The following is a 20,088-nucleotide window of genomic DNA, read 5'->3' as shown; positions in this document are numbered from 1 at the left end:
ATTTGATGAAGAATAACTTGATTCCACAGTGTCTCTAACTTATACACAAGTATGTGACCTGGCGTGTCCCAATAGGAAGTCACTTTAAAAAATCGTTTGATTGTTGAACATTTTTGTGCTTGAGGAGAAGACAATAAGGTGACTGTCAGAGATGGAAATGTTTCTATGTGATCACTGAGCCCTGAGTGTAGTAACACAAAGACGCACAGAAACAGCAGGAACTCATCATCCATATAAAGAAAAGACTGTGTTAAAGGGACTAAAGTTAGAACCGTAGACGAGGAAGCCATGGGGAGTTGTCAGAGATATTCCTACAAGAGGATAGTTTCTGTCTGGGCTTGTTAGGCTCCCTTTGGCTCACATGCTTTTATTTGATGCCTCATTTTAAATCTCTCTGTATGTTTTCTTTCTTTTTCTCTCTGTCTACATTGGCTGCAATTAATATCTGCCTTTCCTCGGGTTGGGTTTTTACATTGTTTACTTGTGTGATAAAGCCCAGCTCACACACTGGGAGAAGTCGATAAAAACAACAAGACGTTCAATAAAAAAAGAATGTTTGAAATGATTTCAAAGAACAACACCCAGAGAACCTGCTGTGGGTCGAGAACACAGTCTGTTTTATACGGAGTAAATCCATCTGTGTCCTTCCATCAGCTGAACCTTGACTTTTAGTTGCTAAGTTTGAATGAATTGACAGCAATTCATTTCTAACATATTTATGGCTTAAATGTTTACCATAAATGGACACAATGGACCAGTGTGTTTGAAACGTGTGAGCAGCATAATAAGGCTTTAGAGGAGAGCGCAAAGAACAAAGGTTACAACTCTTACTCTGTGGCATTTGAAAAGAATATCTTCGCCTTAAAGAATTCACTTCGGGTTGCTATGGCAACTCAGATGTTTGGTACCCACTGATGTCCATATAAGTTTCCAGGCTGGATCACTTCATATAGTGCAGGGGTGTTTGAACTTTTTCCACTGATAAGGTCAAAGCTGAGCTGTTAGTCATGACCTGAACATTTATGTTTTTAATTTTCTCTTCCTCTCTGGGATTCTCATTACGTTGGTTTTGTCCCAGTTTTGATCAGACCCCCTTTTGTTCACACTTTTGCAGATGATGTCTAACACCTACGGATATAGATGTCAGCACTCAGAGTTTCCTTTTTACCTGGAGACATGATTTGGTCAGGCACCAAATTCATCACAACACCTTTCAATAACGGGAGTTATAAATAGGTGATGTGACAAATTCCCTGCCAATCCCTCCATTTTGAAACACACCTATAACCATCACCTTTCCTTTAATTTCACCTCATACATTTACCAACCACATAAATCACACAGGGGTTAGGGAAGTTAAGTGTAGCATCACTTCACACTCTCAACTTAAAATAGTTGACTTTTCCCTACCAGTTCCATTGTCCTACCTTGACTCCCTCTTCCCTGTTCCCTTCCCCCTCACTAAGGCGCGAGGTTTAAGGTTCAGTGTCAGGACCTACGCATGGGGCTTGCCGTCAACATGATGAGGAGGTTGGCTCTTTTACCTCTGCGTAGAGGGAACGCCTCGCTATGCCATTGGCCGCCCTGCCGCTAGGGTGTTGTGGCTGTGTTGTTGTTGTTACAAATGAGCATTAAAAAGCCCTTGTTTATCTTCTGGTCACAAAAAAATAAGTTTTATATTTTTCATGCATCTTAAAATGTAATTTATTTTTGGATTATTAGTTACTGTACCTACAGTACCAAACCATGTGTGTTTTGTTGGACACAAACGTTAAAACAACGATTTCCAAACGGGCACTTTATTTTTCAATATAAATATAGGAAAATCTTAAACAGAGTATAAAAGTGTATCTTTTACTTTGTCTCAGTTCTCTCTTTGACTCAGTCATGGCGGTGTGACTGGAAAAGACAGTGACCGAGGCTGACCAATCACAGCCCTAGATGACGAATAGCCAGGATTTTTGGGAGGCACACATAAGGTTACGGGGGAGGGGGTCTACGCCTATGTGCGTTTACGGCGGGGGATTTTATGCAGAACCTTAAATCAGGCTTAACTCTTGCCTTCTGTTTTTATATTCTCCCTTTAATAAAGTGTTTCTTACCCTTCCTTAGAGAATGCTGGCGATGGTCACAATTGGGTAATAAAATAAATGTATTTATTTAATTGCAATAATAAATTATGCATAGCTGTTGAGAAAAGATTGCACTACACGTTGACCTCCGACAGCATGTGCAGACAAGGTAAAAAAAAAAGAAAATGACAATGTTTAATTAAACCGAGCATCAATCGGCACTTTTATCATATTTTTTTTTTCCTAAAACAAGATGGTGTTAAAGGCATAATACTTTTTTTTATTAGCCTTGCTTCGAGTTTTCCTCCCACTGAACCGAGTGTGTGCAGATCAAGAAAGCACCTTTTTCAGAGAGTCCTGTAGACCTCTCATTAAGCCGGATTTCATAAACCTTATGTTAATAGCCTCTGCAGCAATTCCACTTGAGACGTTTGATTACGCACAAGCAGGCACATAATATGAGTTTGTGCGGGCCAGGAGGAAGCAGTGAGACTGTGCTTTTAAGCCACACAGCAGGTGATCTGTGTAATAGTTTAATTCAATTGTTCATAAGTAGCTACTGAGGCCACAGTCAGTGGTTTTTGTCACTGTAGAGAAATAGTTACATGTATTTGTCTGCCTGATGTGTGATGGCACGGTGTTCAGCAGACTCAATACATACTAAAAATGTATGAAAGTTAAATGCTATTGATTGTCATTATCTTCATAAAACTTAATGTGATAGATTATAGATGGAAAGTTTATGACCCTGCCGGTCAAAATGACGGACAAAGAGTTTATTGCAACCGATCTGTTCGGGCATGTGCTTTAGACTCATTTCCCACAACACGCATAACGTTGGTCCGTAGTTTGGACACTCCTGATAGATTGGCTTCTTTGTTACATTTTACTTTGGTGAAGAGATGGAAATTAGTACTTTGACACTTGCAATGATTAATGTTTAAATTCAGCTTTTAATTACATTAAATCAGAATTAGTTTTATTTGCCAAGTATAGTTTAATAACAATGCAAGGAATTTGACTTAGTGTATGGTGCGAAAACAAACCAACCAGAAACACTGTAGTAATAAGTAATAATAATACAACAATAACAAATAATAATAACATTATATTAAATAAAATTAAATATGTATTAGATTATATTTTTTATTATTATTATTTATTATTATTTTAATGTAAAATATTATATAACGAAATATTAAAAAGTTTTCAACACCATTATGCCCCACTCACACACACACACACACACACACACACACACACACACACACACTCTACTCTTTAAAGGATGTACCGTGTCTTGCCATGTTTGATAGCTACCATCAGCATATTCAGGATGTGTCATCTAGTTTAAGGAGAGAACATGCAATCTACCATTTGCCTTTTGCACAAATAAAATGAAATATGAAGCATAACAGTACAGTCAACTCCACTCCTCATATTTAGTAATGTTCAAAATGTGGTCAAAATTCGAATTACTGCAGAGCAATGCAATTAAGTATTTAATTGTACTCCTCAATACCTGTAATTTGTACTTGTTATTTCAAATTGAAAGCCGACGTGATGCACACCTTCATTCATTTGTCCATCTCCTCACAGACTTTAAGCAAATTGAAGTGTTCGGATGTTGCAGCGCTCACACTGCTGATACTCTCCACCAGCAACATTCACTGATTACATTTCCAAGAGCAGCAAGCAACAGCCAAATTGCTTTTTGTATTTAGACAAAGTGCTCTGGTGGAGAGAAAGACGGCGAGAGGATTGTGCAAAAGCAGACAAGTCAGAGTGTGCAAAGAATGATGTATAGAAAGCAAAAGGAGCGGATAAAGCGGGCGACGTGAGAAGAGAGGTCGTTTTACAGCAAGGGAAAAAGAGGTCTGAGTATTTTTATTTATGATAGTGTACATTCCTAATGTTAGCTCCAGGAGGAAATCGTTACAATGATGTGGAATGAGACATTTTTGGTTCATAAAAGGGATCACATTCTTCTTCTTCACATTATTATTATTTTAATGCAGTGTATTTCATAAACATCATCACCAAACAGATTGTACGGTAGCACCTGAAGCATCGTAACAGACTGGTATATTTTCTGTAAAGTAGGTGCTTTTCAGTCCTTGTTCTTGTGCTTTTATGTAGAGATAATTTGCTTCTCTGTTTCAATTCTCTTCAACATAATTAGATTTTCTTTATCGTACATCTAAATGTTCATTTATCTTCTGACTGGTTAAGGTCGAAGGGCGTCTGCTGCTACCTATCTCCAACTCTCAACAGGTGCTCAGCAGGGAGGGGGGTTACACCTTGCACAGGGCACCAATCCATCACAGAACAAACATCAACAGACAGACAAACACACACTCCCATTAAATCCTACAGGCAAGTTGGAGACTCCAGTTAAACTAACATACAGGATGGTAGGAGCAAACCCCAGTATTAGCAGACATGGTATCCACCAGTTTTGGGTTGAATTACACTTTTCAATTACAATTACATCTTCAATTATCTATGTTCTATTGTAACTCAATTGCGATTACGGTGACTGGCATTTTTTCAAATTAAAATTTCAATGATTTCTATGATGTTTTACTTCTTAAGTAAATTGCAATTACATTCTCAATTACTAAAGCTCACTTACAATTAATCTTAATTACTGAGCCTTTAATGAATCACCCCATAAAACATAACTTTCTTCTTGTGTTGGCATCTCAATTTGACACATCTTAAATCAGCTGTAAAATACACTAAAAAATTTTATTTATCATCTTATTTGTTTCTCATCTCCTGGTTAACTTGTTAGACTTCCTAATCAATGAAAATATTGGTTATAATAATATTTTTGGTGTGGACGTCTGAGCCTTTTTTCTGTCAGTATACCCCTAGATGTAAATTATTTTTAAAAATGGTAAAATTATCCTCAAGAGAACTGACAGGTAGTGGGAAAAGTTGATATGAAACACATTTTAATAAACTATGTCATTGTATAACTTACGTATTAACTAACGTAGAACTGTAACACTGTTCCCTAGATTTGCGTTTAATTGAAATGTGAATTACACTTTTTATATAATTCCTATGCCAAATACAAGTACAAAGTCAATTACCTGAACTCAATCACAATTCAATTATGGTTACAACAGTATTTTTTTTTTCCCCAATTAAAATTACATCATAATTGTTATTAATTATAAATAATGGGATTACAATTATGATTGACCCCAACTCTGGTAACCATGACTACACCAACGTGCTGCCTTTTGTCAAAAGGGGGTTACTACGACCACTAGTGCTGCTATTAATATGACAACAGCAACAACAGTAATAGCAACAATAATAAAACTTAGATGAAAAATGTTGTTATTTGGTTGTAGGCACAAAAAAGTAGGAGAGAAAGTGTAATCTGAAAAGGGTAAAAATCTGAAAACAATATTTATTATTTAAACCCCTTAAAAGTGTTCCATTAAATCTGAAATTCTGCCTTAAACACTTAAGGTCACCTGTAAAGCAGTGGTTTTCAAACTGTGGGGGGTTGGGTGACATTGTGAAAGGTGTGGCCAAGAATACCTCTAATTTTGTTGTATTTTTTATTTATCATATTGATTTATTATTACTGTTCAAAAATGTGGTATTCTGCATTTTATTGTCATTTTTTATGCATTTTGAAGAAGGAAAGTAACAATTACATTTTTGACCCATTAGAAACTATTTGTTGAGAGGGGGAGGGGCTTATGTTTTATTAAAAGACACTGGTTGCTTTTTGGAACGAGCAGAAGACGAGTATGACGACATATAAAACAATAAATGGTTTCTGACCGTGCTTTGGTATTCTGCTAATAAACATAAGCTTGATGATCAAAGCTTAAGCTATGCTATAATGCGTGGGATACTCAACTGGTGGGTCGGGACCCAAAAAGGGGTCGCGGACCTGTAATGGGTGGGTCGCGAACAACTGGTCAATAATAAATACTTGGTGACTCTCATCTTTGACTTGTCACAGGAAAATATATAGATTTATGTTTTTAAAAAGTGTTTTTTTTGAAAAAAAAAAAAAAAAAAAAGGTGGGTCGCGATTTATTGACGGTGGCAAAATGTGGGTCTCAGTGTAAGACCAGTGGAGAACCCTTGCTATAATGTATAGACTTCAAGAGAAAGTTTTCTTTGTTGACTAAAAGGTCTGCTTAGTCATTGAGATGGAATATTAGTGCAATATTTTCACGCTTTGATTTATTGAATGATGACTATTAAATAAGGTCTTGACTGCTTTTGCTGCCCTTCTGTGTGATTTAATTAGTATAAACTCTGTGGGTGGCTGTGCAGAATGCCACTGCTGTGTTCTGTAGCACTTTTCAGATCAGAAATGCAGATTTGTCAATATTTGTGTCCTGCTGATTCAAGCTGGCTTTTGGTATTATAAAGCAAACACAAGCAATAGATCTAGAATATACCAGTGTAAATATTTCAACATTGAACTTTAAAACCTAAGACAAAACTAACATTTGGATTGTTGTTTCATGAAACATGTTTGTTTTAACAATTTTGCTGTAATGACCTGTAGATTTGAGGACACTGGGCTGCTGGGAGTGGCTTGTGGTGTCATTTATCTATGATGTTAACTCTCACAAACATCTCTGTTTCAGAGTGAGGACTTTCCCCAAGGATTCAGCCGTACTGGGCAGGGATACGGTCAGAGCTCTAATCTACTATGCCTTGAAGGTCTGGAGTGATATCGCTCCACTTAACTTCCACGAGGTTGCCGGCAGTGACGCAGACATCCAGATCGACTTCACTAAGGCCGATCACAATGATGGATATCCCTTTGATGGGCCGGGAGGGACCGTGGCTCATGCCTTTTTCCCAGGAGAGCGTTTTACCGCTGGAGACACACACTTTGATGATGACGAAGCCTGGACCTTCAGATCCCCAGGTGAAAGACTCATAACTGACCTCATAATAGAAGTCATAAAGAGAAACAAGTATAGTGTATCATAGATGTTTCTAAATATTGCTGCAGATATAGAAAAGGCCACTTGGATGTCGAGAGTGGTGGATTATCTTAGGATGCTTTCACATTTACAGTACCTATCTGGTCCACGCTGTCAGGGACAAAACAGCAAAGGCTTGAACACAAGTGTATTTTTCAAAAATGTTTATTTAACAAAAACACACCAGTAAAGTAAGTCCAAACAAAACTGATGAACGGAGGTCAACACAAAAAACAGCAACTTAACGTCTCTTAACTGACCTAACAAATGACACACATGGTGGGGTTTAATATATAAGATATTCAAATATAAATGTATACTAACATTTCTAATTCCCTATCAAATTACTGAAGCCCCCAGCGGCTCCCCAAGATGGTAGCTTCTGCTTAAAGTCCGCCCTCCTTTAGCAGCTATGTTGGATGATGCCACTTTCTTTATATTCTGGGGAGAGCTACAAACTAGGGATGTAACGATTAATCGTAAGGCAGTTAAAAATCGATTCATAGGTATCACGGTTCACATCGATTTTCTAAAAATTTTATTGCAGTACTTTTTTTAAACAGCAGAGGGCGCTATATATTCATCCTTCTCTTGTCCAAATGCTGAGGCGGCGGGCGGAATCTGCTACTACTTTCTTTCTGGCCGCCTTCTACTCTTAAACATATTCATAAATGATTCCTTACCCCTTTAGCACTGAAAGAATATCTGTAATATTACGTGAATATCTGTAAAAGTCACATTTTTCTGTTAGCTCTGTCTGCTAGCATAGCATCTCTTCTTCACTGCACAGAATAGCTGCATGCCAACCGACCACTGGGTTACCAGCGCCCTCTGCTGGTCTAAACAAATATCTGACGTAAATACAATGTAGGCTGTTTTTTTTTTTTTTTTTTTTAAAGTCCAGTTGTTAAGGCACAAAACACATTTTCAGTTCCACTTTTAAAAAGAAAAAGAACTATTATGCAGTTTTGCATTGTTTACTATAGAACCAGAATTTAAATTAATAGGCTTCTTCTTCATTTGTATTATTCCTTTATTTATTTCATTCAAGATTTATTTTTTAGGTTAATTGCATTGTTTTGAATAGTTTATCAAGGGATTCTTTTGACAATGAAAAATAAAAGGAAAAGAGTACAGTATTTTCTATTTTTTTTTTCCCCAAAAATATAAAGGAATATTTTTCAATCATCATTTGTCAACAGTCCCATTTTGTAAAATAAATCGTGAGAGAATCGTATCGTGAACCCAGTATCGTGAATCGAATCATATCGGGAGTTGAGTGAATTGTTACATCCCTACTGCAAACCAAACAAAATACGGTGAGTTTCAACTGAGAAAAATAGTACTGACATTACACTGAATGCTACTTACATAGCGTGCACTCAAATGAATCAACAACTGAAAATGGACATATTTGAAATAATAAACTATGTGCTGTGTTTGAGAAAAAAAACACAAATATGTGACGAGTTGAGAGTGAGACTCGGTTGACGCTCCATGCTTCGTTTCCTCGGATAGTCCTTTGATAGTCTTTTTGCAGTGGTGTGAAAGCTCACTCGAAGCCTGGTATGGATCAAACAAGCAAAGTCTGGTCCTCTGTAAAGGCAGGCATACACTGCGGTTTTTGGCCCATTTTGCGCCGATTTTTTACTCGTGCATCTATTTTTTGGGATCGTGCGAGTCTCTTCTAGATCATGTGTCGTGCATCGTGTAGTATGCATGGGGTCACAAGAAGTGATTAATACCTCACGATCAGCAACCGTATGGTCATAAGGAAATCAAACATGTTTGAAATCCAGTCACTCTTTGTGAGGCTATCTCACAATTGAAGCAATGCCACGGACTGGCTTACCTTAAACTCTCACACTGCGCATACGCGAACACTGTAGGAGCACTGTAAAAGTAACGGACTGTACTGCCTACATCTGTCCAGCCAGCTACTGGTCCATTTCATCACTGTCTTCTCATTTTTAAAGCTCTTTTTGCTGAGATTTGCGAGTGTCTCTCCACTTCCGGGTTCTATTTTTTGCCTGTGTCAATGGCGACGTCGCATAGTTCTGTATTTATGTAGAGCATAAGCGCAAGTTTGAAGATCATGTCATTATGAGTTATTATTAATTACTTTTTTGGGGGGGTTTGTTTTTCCCTTGGAAAATGTATTTTTCTGACCAAAGTGTTGTTTTCGTTTTGTCAGTATTTCACTCAAATGAAGAAGAAGACCAAAGTATTCTGTCCAATAGGCGACTGACTGTTTTTCCTGCGTGATGTTGTTCAGAAAGTTTGGTGCGCTTGGCAAAGAGCAGTGTGAAAGCAGATCAGACTAAATTTAAAAAATCAACAATGTTGCAGATTCACCGCCTGAACCACATCGAGTCCACCAGACTATACTGTATGTGTGAAAGCACCTTAAGTTTTACTCTCAGTCTTTGCAACTTAGTTTAAGTCAAAACTTAGTCATCAGGACTATTTCAGTTATAGTCTAGTTTTATTCAACTAAATGACATTTCAGTCAACTAAATCTGTTACAGAGTTAAATATACAAGAGTTTATGCATTTTTGAAAGATTCAATTACCATTCATCAACTTGATATGGGACGCCATTAATGTTTGTAATGCGCACATTATCACAGCTCTGATTGTATTTCGTCCCTTGTGACAAAATTATAATTTTGTCTTCATAAAATGACAAAAAAACCAATATATTTTGATATGTTTTGTACACATGTATTTTCTAATTAGTCATAGTCTAGTTATTTTCAATTTAAAAAATGACTATGACAAGAAAAGAAAATGTCAAAAAAAAAGAACATTGTTTATCACCGTGTTTAGTTTTTTATTCACAGTCCCATTGGTCTGGCTTCACTGTATCACTCCTCCGATCATTATCAAACGGTTGGTTGACCGCAGACTGACTAAAAGAATTTTTTGTCTTGAAGCATTGTTGGCTGATAGATTGTTTTCAGCGATGATTAACTGAATGATCAGTCTAAATTCCTTTCATCGCACTGTTTTCAAAGTCCTTGATTACCCGCTGAGGGAGATCCACGAGTGTGAAACTAGGACATGGTGACAGCGGCTCTAAACAGTGTTCAATCAGCTTTGCCAATCAAAAATAGATGAGCTTATATTAGAGATATCCGTCATTTTGAGACAGCCCAGAAAACAGAACTCATATACTGTGTATATGCTCATATACACACTGATTCATTGTGATGTGCTTGTATTCACTCACATGTGAGTTTGAACCTCAACCTTCCTTATAATGAGCATGGGGAGTGTTGGATTTTTTAAATAAGTTTAATATATTATCAGCCAACGAGTGCCAGATCCCAGTCACAGGAAAGACAGCGTGAATCAATCTCTCTTTTCCTTTTTCGACTTTAAAAAACATTCTACTCTTCTTCTGGACACCTGAACTCAGGATGACCTTCTTTTCTCCTCTGTGTGCTTATTGAATGGATGTTTCACTTCGTTGTTAAAAGATGGATGGACAATATAGAGCGAAACGTTGATGAGAGAGACAGAAAGGCACTATGACAAATATTTACCTTAGACACAACCTCCGAGAGTGTAAACTTCAGCATTAAGGTCAATTTGAAACCAGATGAAACCAGTGTAAAAAGTTTGATCAGTGAAGTTGGTCATTCTTGTACTTTTGTCCTTTTGGAATCAACTGCATTTGAAATGATTAGTTTTGTTTCATTAAAACATAATTTAATGCTCTGAGGAAAATGGATCTGAAACCAAAGTCTCTTTAGATAGTTGGTACAAAAGGAAATAAAATTACTTACGTATAGTCAGAGCTATTGCATATACAAATAATAGATGAATTAAAACTGAAAGTGGTATTTAATTTCAAAATAAAGGATAATCTTGCACTTAATATTGCTTTGTGTACTCGACTTTGGAGAGCAGAGAGAAGAGAACATTCTGAGGTAAACAAAGCTTTGCTGCAAAGATAAACTACATACAGCGTGGGATTTGTTTAAGTGTAATTGAAAATTTAATTAAGCTCCTAATCTATTATTTCAAATAATATTTATCTCCAGCAGCAGGTGGAAATACATGATGGATGAACACAATATGACAGTGTTAAAATGCTTTGGCAGTCATCAGTGCACAAACATAGAGTACAGTACATACATTTATTTTTTATTTTATTTAGCAGTTTGCTCATGCTACCAATCAAACTTTGTGCATCTACGTTTTGAACTTCATTAAATCCTTACTTCTGACCTTTCTGGTCTTTCCTTATAAATATGTCTCACCCTGAGGTCAGTGTCAATAAACGCTCATTTATGCCCAAATGTAAATACAGAGACCTTTTGACTCTTCTTTAAGCGCTCTGTGTTCAATTTGTCTGTATTTCTTGTTTTATCGCACAAGAAGAAAGGCTTTTATTATATGATATGTTTATTAAGGCCGGGAAAATTAGCGTGTTAACGATTTGCGTAAATTTATCCATATTAATACGTTAAAATTAATTAACGCATCGATTCATTTGACCACCGCTCCTTCCCAGGTGCAGTACAGTGATAAACTCCATACAGAGCAGAAGAAGACAACTAGCGTTTCCTGTAGCTAATACTGCTACAGCCTGAGCTAGCATTGGAACGCTCAAAACACACGCTTCTACTTGGACAGTTTAGCTTTAAAGTATCGCCAGGAGAGGATGTGGACAAGACAAAGATTGTGTGCATTGCAAAGGGGAATTTAATTAACACCGCAGTGTTTCTTCCTCAAAGCTGATATCCAGAGTTTCTGAGAAATCTATGTTTATGTATGATTTTTTTGAAATGCGAAAAAATAGCCAACAAGTCTTTTACTATGGTCTACTGCCGGTGGTCATTTATATACATTAATGTACTGTATATAAGTCCCTCCTTTGTCCTATAGACCCCTATACAAATGGAAATGAACGCCGAGTGTGCCCAGCCAATAGGCTTCGACTTCCTGTTTTTGAGACTGTCAATCAAAGTGAATGCGTTACTGTGCACGGAAACAAGGCAGCGCGTCACAACAGCAAACAGGTAAATATGATTTTGGCTCTTACCTGACCCATAGACCTACAATATCAATGCGACCCGGTGCAGCCTTGTTATGTTACGCAATGCGCGTGCAGAAAAGTAGAGGCTTGGTTTCTGGTAGATTGCAGAGGAAGTGAGGCTGTTTAGGGTGGGACATCGAGACATTTCTCAGAAACTCTGGATAGCAGCTCTAATGTACCATGTACAAGCGAAGCATCCGGGTTCAGCGGCGGCATCAGGCAGACCCGGTGGACTACGACTCTGGAGGAGAGGTTTGGTGCAAGAGGGGGGCGCTTTCCAAACAGATTAATGCCAAGTTAACCAACGCAATTGCTTGTTGGATAGCTACAAATATTGTTGAAGATGTGGGCTTGCATCAGGTACTTCAAACTGCAACGGCGGACACCACATACAAACTGCCTGCCAGAAAATCCATTCTTTCCAAAATCGACACACTGTACAACAATAAAAGGGCTCAGAAACATGAAATATTGCAGAAAGCATCTTATGTCACCCTAACAGGAGATTACTGGACTTCATGTCGAAACAAGAACTATTTGGGGGTTTCAGATCACTTTGTTGATGATGAATGGAGTCTGCAATCATTTTCTTTAACGATGAGCAAATCCAATGATGCTGGGGCCTGCACGGAGCACTTTGAAACCATTGCACGTGAATGAATTACAGTAGTCCCTCGTTTATCGCAGGGGTTAGGTTCTAAAAATAATCCGCAATAGGCGAAATCCGCGAAGTAGTCAGCTTTATTTTTTACAATTGTTATACATGTTTTAAGGCTGTAAAACCACACACTTTATACACTTTTCTCAAACAGGAATTAACATTTCTCTCTTGTTTAAACATTAAAACATTCATTTGTTTTCCAACATACAGCACTTCAGAGTCAAACTGCTAGCGATCAGACATTGATGCCGAAGGCATTCAGTCTTTGTTGACGATGACGTCAAGCCGTCAACACGGACATCGGTCTGTTCACCCATTAAACCATGGAGTAGAAGCTGTGTGTGACCACCTGGAGCTGTTGACACGGCCTTTATAACCAGGACCGGACTAGGAAGGATTTGGCGTGGAGGAGAATCAGTGAGGAGGTGGTAGTAGCAGGTAAAAGTTCTCTCTGTAGTTTTCATCTTTGAAAGTCGGCATTGAGCTAGGATAGCATTAGCCGCTAATCACACCAGCTTTTTTCGCTGGTGGTTTATGTTTATGAGAGGAGAAAAAGGAGTGTACCTCCTCGCTTCAGCAGGCAGTGAAACTCACTGAGTTGGATGTGTCACTGGTGGGCTGGTGGGTGAACGCAGCATTAGCCAATCAGGACACAGAACACAATGCGCGTTCATATACTGTAGAAAAAAATGCATCCAAAATTGCACTGTAAAAAAAATCTACGAAACAGAGGCCGCGAAAGGTGAACCGCAATACAGCGAGGGACTACTGTATTGACAAAAAGATTTCAACACTTGGAACAGAGAATGCACGCAATATGACAGCAGCTGTTAGACAGCTTCCCTATGAACATCTGCCGTGCAATGTGATCAATCAATGTTGCACTGCGTAACAGTGGCTTTGACACAGTTTTGGCCAAATGCCAAAAAATAGTTGGTCGCTTTAAGCACAGTCCATCCCGTACTCGAGAGCTAAATGAAATACAGGTAGCACTTAAACAAAAACAAGATCCCTCGTTCAAGACGTGCCTACTAGGTGGAACTCCACTTTAGAGACGATCAAACGGGTCCAGCAAAATAAGGCACCGATTGCTGCAACAAAACAGCAAAATCTCCTTGTTTACAGAAGCTTCGCTTGCAAAGCTGAAGAAGTTGGCAGAGCTTCTTGAACCAAGCAGGTGAATATTCTATTTATTTCTTTAGAAATTAGATTTATTGATTATATAAGTTATTGCTTATTTAAATGAATGTATGAACCATTTGTATGCCGTAGACCAGTGAGGGCCCCCAGGAATTTTATGATTTATTCATTTTAATTAAAGATTATTTAATTTATGCTTTTGTCATACATTTAGTTTAGGTGTTATTCTAGTTTAGTCATGGTTTACACTCAGTTCAGCACAATTTAGTCACATTTAGATCAATTTTAGAGCCTTTTTTTGACCCATTTTAGTCCTGATTTGATCTTAATATTTTTAAGTGCACTAGTGCACGAATGAATTAACCCATTATTCCACTCTTTACAGATATGTCACGGAAATACTGGGTGGGGACAACATAATTTCCTACTCAGCTGTGCTGCCTGCCTTGTGCCACCTCTTCAGAGTCATGGAGCCTTCAGACGATGATCCGGTGAGCATAGTTCGGCTAAAAAAGGCCTTTTCTGAGGACAAAATGCCAATCTCTCTTGGCTTAAGATGGCAACTGCTCTTGATCTGAGATTCAAGGACTTAAAATGCCTGCCCTAATCTGAGCGAGGTGAAGTGTGGAGTCCTTTACCAGAGCTACTAAAAGAGGAAGACATCCCCAAGACTCCTGAAACAACAGATGTGCCAGCAAAGAAGAAGAAGATTTTCTTACAAGCATCATCTGATTCAGACACGGACAAAGAAGCGGAGACCATCCGAGGGATCTTGAACCTCTACAAGTCAGAATGAAAACTTGAGATGGCCTCTGCATTGGTGGCTGAAGAGAAAGGACTCCTACGGTAAACTAGCACTCCTTCTTCACAAATATTTCTCTTCTCCTGCCACCACTGTGCCCTGTGAGAAACTGTTCTCCCTCTCAGGACACTTGATTCAGAAAAGAAGGGCTTCTCTCTCCTCTGCTATTATAGAGAATCTGTTGTGTGTCAGCAGTGGCTCAATGTGAAAGAGGAAAAGGTTTGGATAAACTAACAAAGTGTACAGAAAAAATAACTGCGTTTTGTTACTGACGTTCTACTGCTGCTGTGAAAAATGGCTGTACATTGTTTTCATTACATAATTGCATTTCAAACCAAGTTTTAAATAAGCTAATTGTGCCAACTTTACAGCTGAAGTTCTAATTTTCTGTTCATCGTTTACATTATAGAAAATAGTACAATGTTGCACAATCAATGTTTTGAATCACAAGAAAAATGTGTTTGTCATAAGCTTTGTCTTTTAAAGACGTATTAAGTTATTTTTTGTTACACCTCAGACTTATGCACTTCCTTTGCAAATATTTGGTTAAAATTAACCTTTTTTTCTACATTTTTGTGTGTTTATTAGAACCTGACAATGCAATAAACTGCTGGCATTTTTTGATCGTGATTAATCAATCAATCAATCTTTTTATTCAGACTCGGGTCCATTAAAAAAAGACAGTTGGGGCTAAATCTGTGCTGACAGAGAAAGTTTCTATTCTTTATCAAGGTTTATACAAAACGGCCTCTTTCTTTTTACTTTAAATTTATGATACAAAGTTATAGTGTGATGTTCAAAGTTACATTTCTGATATTTAGGAAATGTTTCTACTTGAATTCTTTTTCGTTTCTTTGCCAGAAAAGGAAGACTCAAGACTGATTTGCCTGAAGCAATTTTTGTTTCTGGTTTATTTATGTTCTGTTTGATATGACGTAGTTCCGCAAGACAATACATTTTGTTTTGTTTTTTTCCAGGTTCTTCAATGGAAGCCACAAAATCGACATATACCATGTTTTTGGCACAACTTTCAATTCGTTAAAACTCTAGAAATGTGTTGGGAAACCAGTGAATTGGGTGCACACTGTATCGGTAGTGGATAAGAATGTTTGGATAAAATACAGGTACAGTTTTTAAAATGTTTGATTGTCACTGGCAGCTTTAATTCTTTCTCCAAATGAATTCCTTCCTCACACTTTTTTAAGTCAACATTATACTCCTCTATTGAGAGTGTTTTGGGTCCATGTATGTGTGTGTGTCATAATCAGCAGGTTGGTGTGTGTAGGGTTTTAGACCTTTCTACTTTTTACGGTCAGGGTTATGAACTATAGGGTACAGGACAGCAGCTCAATCTGCTCCGAAATCGACCTCCCACCAGGCTGCAACACGGAAGAACAAGCAGATGATGCTGTGGGCTTTGCCCCAGTGTGTGTTTGAGCGTGTGTATGTGAGCAACAGCTGCGTTTATGCAGTTTACGCTAATTGCAGCTCAGTTGTGCAGGCGGGAAAGGGTCAGCAGTCTGACTGAGTCTAGGGTGACACCCATAATATTTTCCATGGCAGTTTTCCAGCTTTTAACGATGGCTAAACTGCAGCAAACTCAGAGAAATTTACATTTTAGTCATAGTTTTCTTTAATATAAATCATATCTAATTTTGGCACACAGAAAGGAGACAATTATGAAATTATGGCTAAGGGATATTTCTTTGAATATTCTCATCAGTGGAATTCATCATAGTGTATCCAACTTTATCATGTGTAAAACAGTCTTGTAATTTGAAAGGTTTTTCCATGAGAGTTTTTCTAAATGTGACGAAGCGAGTCTGATGACTACATTCCTGATACAATTGTTTCCTCTTCTGTGTCGTTGGGCTACGATTGAGCTCATCTCTGTGTTTCATTGCTCTGTGTAGCTGTGGAGGTCCCTTTAGCTGCTGAGCTGTACTTTGAATCACATGTGGATGAAAGAGTAATTAACTGGCTTTTAATTTCCTCACGCTACCTTGCTGCTCTTTCACTTCCTCCTGTAACTTCATTGGCTGGTCTTTAGAGGGGCTGTGTTCTGCATGTGAAGGGCTCTGTTACTACAATATTATCAGACTTCTAATTTGTTTTTAGAAACTTAATCATGTGTGTGGAATCCCTCAGAGAAGACAAAGAGGTTAAATGGGAAAGTTAATGCTTCATGAATGTAGGGACGTCAGCGGATTGTGTTGCTCACTAGCAGGGGTGGACTGGGACCAAAATTCAGCCCTGACATTTTGTGTCCAGCTGTTGATTAGTCAGTGATGCTCAACATGTGGCTTTTTATACCTTAATTTTAATTATTATTCCCCCAGAAAACCTTAAAAGAGGGAAACTTTAAAGGTGCAGTCCGCGACTTTCAGATCCCTCTCTTTCCCCCTGACCCCGCTGTTCGCTTGCCCTGCCTCCAAACTCCCTCCCTCCCTCCACACACCTAAGCAGCAGCAACAACTGTGAGCACATCCACCACAGAGTTCTAGTGTAACAATTACAAATCAAACAAAATGTAAATCAAGCAGCAGTAATTACCTTTCAAGCAGAAAAGTCACCAATTCCATCTTCTACTCCTCCAGACCATACACTGTAAAAAAAAAAAAGATGGCGCTCTAGCTGTCAACAGTCCATCAAACACAATCCTTGCTCTGATTGGTTCTTTTTGCCCGGTCGCGGTGCATTCTGGCAACCTGCCAACTGCAGCAGGAGCAGCAGAGGGGACTCAATGAGTCTGTTTTGTTTTTTTCACACAATCTACTAGTTTCATGTTAAGCTGTCCTTACATAATGACAGCTTTGGCAAATATGACAAAAAGTCACTTTTATAAGAGTTGCAGACTGCACCTTTAACTCCTTTTTCCTTTGACCATTTTGCAACTTCCTTTTGTCCCATTTTGGCCCCTTTTCAAAACTTTTTTTCAGACTTTAGCTACCGTTTGCCAGGAAATATCTTTTTTTTCCGTATTTTCTGTCCATTTTTGCAAGTTTGTTTTAATACTTTTATCCAATTTTTATTCTTGAATTTTTTTGGCCACCAATAATAACCCAATAAGTTACATTTTGCCAGAAAAAAATGCCTTTTGTTTTCTTTTTTCCCTACATTTTGCCTCTTTTTGTTCCACAGTTTTGCCCTTTTTCCACTATTGGTTGCCACATTTTGCCCTGCTCCTTTGTCATAACATACCACCTGGTTCCTCTTTATTTGTCCATTTGTGATGCCACTCATGACTGTTTTTGGCCTATTTTAGTGACTTTTTACTCTTTTCTTGCCACGTTTTTGCCACTTTTGGTTTATTTTTGACCACCTGTGACCATGTCTCCCTCCACTCGCTCGTCAAAAAAAAAAAAAAGATGTAGCGCACTGCCCCGGCCCACCGGGACGATGCCCGGTATGCCAGATGGCCAGTTCATCCTTGCTAAATAGAAATCAACAATGATTTAAATAAATAAACACACACAGTGGATACTTTGTTTGTGCTGAGTCCCTTCCCCCACCACATGGTTGATTGTTCTCAGCAGGAACCCTAAACCCTGGGTCCAGTTAGGTCACCTCCTTGAGTGTGTCCATGCAACATCTTGGAAATTATGCAGCACATTTAGCGCACTCCATCACTCCTGCTGTGCAGATTGATGGTTATCACATCCATTAAGAGACAGAAAGGGCGGAGTCTTGGTGAGATCAAATGAGTGGAGGTCTAAAAGTGCTTTGACAGGAAACAGATTGCTTATATTAATTATCACCCAGCCGACAATCTGCTTCTGCAAACTGATTACCCAAACCAAGAGACGAAAGCATCATTAAGCAGGTGAAATTTCATGACACTTTGCATGTTTTTTTTTACTGTTAAAGCGACAAATTTGGCATTCGAGGATTTTTTCTGCGTGAGAATATTTGAGTCATTAACGACCAGAAGGAAGCACTGTTTCCTCATAATCTATATAAATGTATCATTTTGTTGAATGCTAATGATTATGTACATATGGGGGGACAGATGCTTGCAGTCAGATTGCTGCAGTTTTGACTTGTAGTCATTTCCAGATTCCTCTTGAACAATGAAATACAGTTTTGTTGCATTGACTTTCATAGTGTGTTTCTCATATTCGTTTTTGTTTTAATGTTATGTTATTATGTGGTACATGACCTTCACATGCATGTGATCCTCCATGGCTCAGAAGAAAATACATGCAAATGATTTATCTTTAATTACAAGATGAAAACGTTTAGTTTTTTTTATTAAGACACTTTTATAAAATGTAGCTTTATGTGTTCCGAATGAGTTATGACCAATGTGGTTTAAATCAGACAGCACAGCGCTGTGTCAGGTTACAGTGAGCCACCACCTTCTCAGGTTGAATGTCTTGAATTCAGAACATCCTGCTGCACCTCTTAAGGAATCGAGTAATAAATGGTTCCCTAAATAATTGTACTTTCCATCCGCTGTGGATTATCTACATTTCTAAGACTTGTCATCACTGCCTGTTTGGAAAAAAATTATTAAAAGACCCAAGATGCTTTACAAATGCCATCTACTCAAAAACGTCTCAAAATGTATTTTAATAAGTGTGCATTCTGTGTGTGGATAGAGAGATCTCCTCGTAACAGACACATTTGAAAAGGCTCTTCAGAGGTTCCTCAGCATGCTTAAAGGTGCTATCCGGAGTTTGCGAAACATAGCAAAGTCGCGTAACTACAAAAACTACACTTTTATTGTTAGAGTGCCATCACTTTTGATTAAAACATGTTTATTACCTGTCCATGAAAAATGTCGCCAAATTCTGGTCCGTTTGAAATTCTTTTAAAAGCAGCACGTCCCTCCACCTTTGAAAAGCAGCATAGAGATCAATTCTGTTGTGGTCACAAAGGCGTTTATCCACAAGCTTTGTACGCGGACCAAGCTTTATACGTTGGCTATCGTAGAATGGGTAACTGGCGTTTCGGAGTGCTCCTCCATGCTGTTCAGTGATACCTATTTGCTGTTGTGACGGTGCACACGCATTCACTTTGATTGACAGTGGCCCGCTCTAGGAAGTCGCAGCCTATTGGCTGGGCGAAGTAGGCGCTTTCTTGCATTTGTATAGGGGTCTATGGACGAAGGAGAGACTTATATACATTAATGTATATAAATGACCACCAGCAGTAGACCATAGTAAAACACTAGTTATGTATTTTTTTTTTAGCTTTTCAAAAGAATGATACATAAACATAGATTCCTCATAAACTCCGGATATCAGCATTAATATACTGTAAATTTTGTAAAAACGTTTGGAATTAAATTATTATAGAATTAATAATGTGTTAGATGAAATAACAATGAAAAAATGTGATAGTCAGTACTAAAAATTAATTAAGAGCATGTTTTACTGACTGAA

General features: G+C 38.1%; 1 protein-coding gene across 1 annotated transcript in view; it reads left to right on the top strand.

The window, feature by feature from the left end:
• Positions 1-20,088, top strand: part of LOC114473278 (matrix metalloproteinase-17-like) — a 97,168-nt gene that overhangs the window by 46,485 nt on the left and 30,595 nt on the right. Inside the window, exon 4 of the mRNA XM_028462796.1 lies at positions 6,707-6,993. Coding sequence (XP_028318597.1) covers positions 6,707-6,993 — 287 coding nt within the window. The remainder of the gene's footprint in view (positions 1-6,706; positions 6,994-20,088) is intronic.

The sequence above is a fragment of the Gouania willdenowi genome, chromosome 12, assembly GCF_900634775.1.
Source record: "Gouania willdenowi chromosome 12, fGouWil2.1, whole genome shotgun sequence".
NCBI classification, from domain to species: domain Eukaryota; kingdom Metazoa; phylum Chordata; class Actinopteri; order Blenniiformes; family Gobiesocidae; genus Gouania; species Gouania willdenowi.
This window is presented reverse-complemented; position numbering and strand designations above follow the sequence as displayed.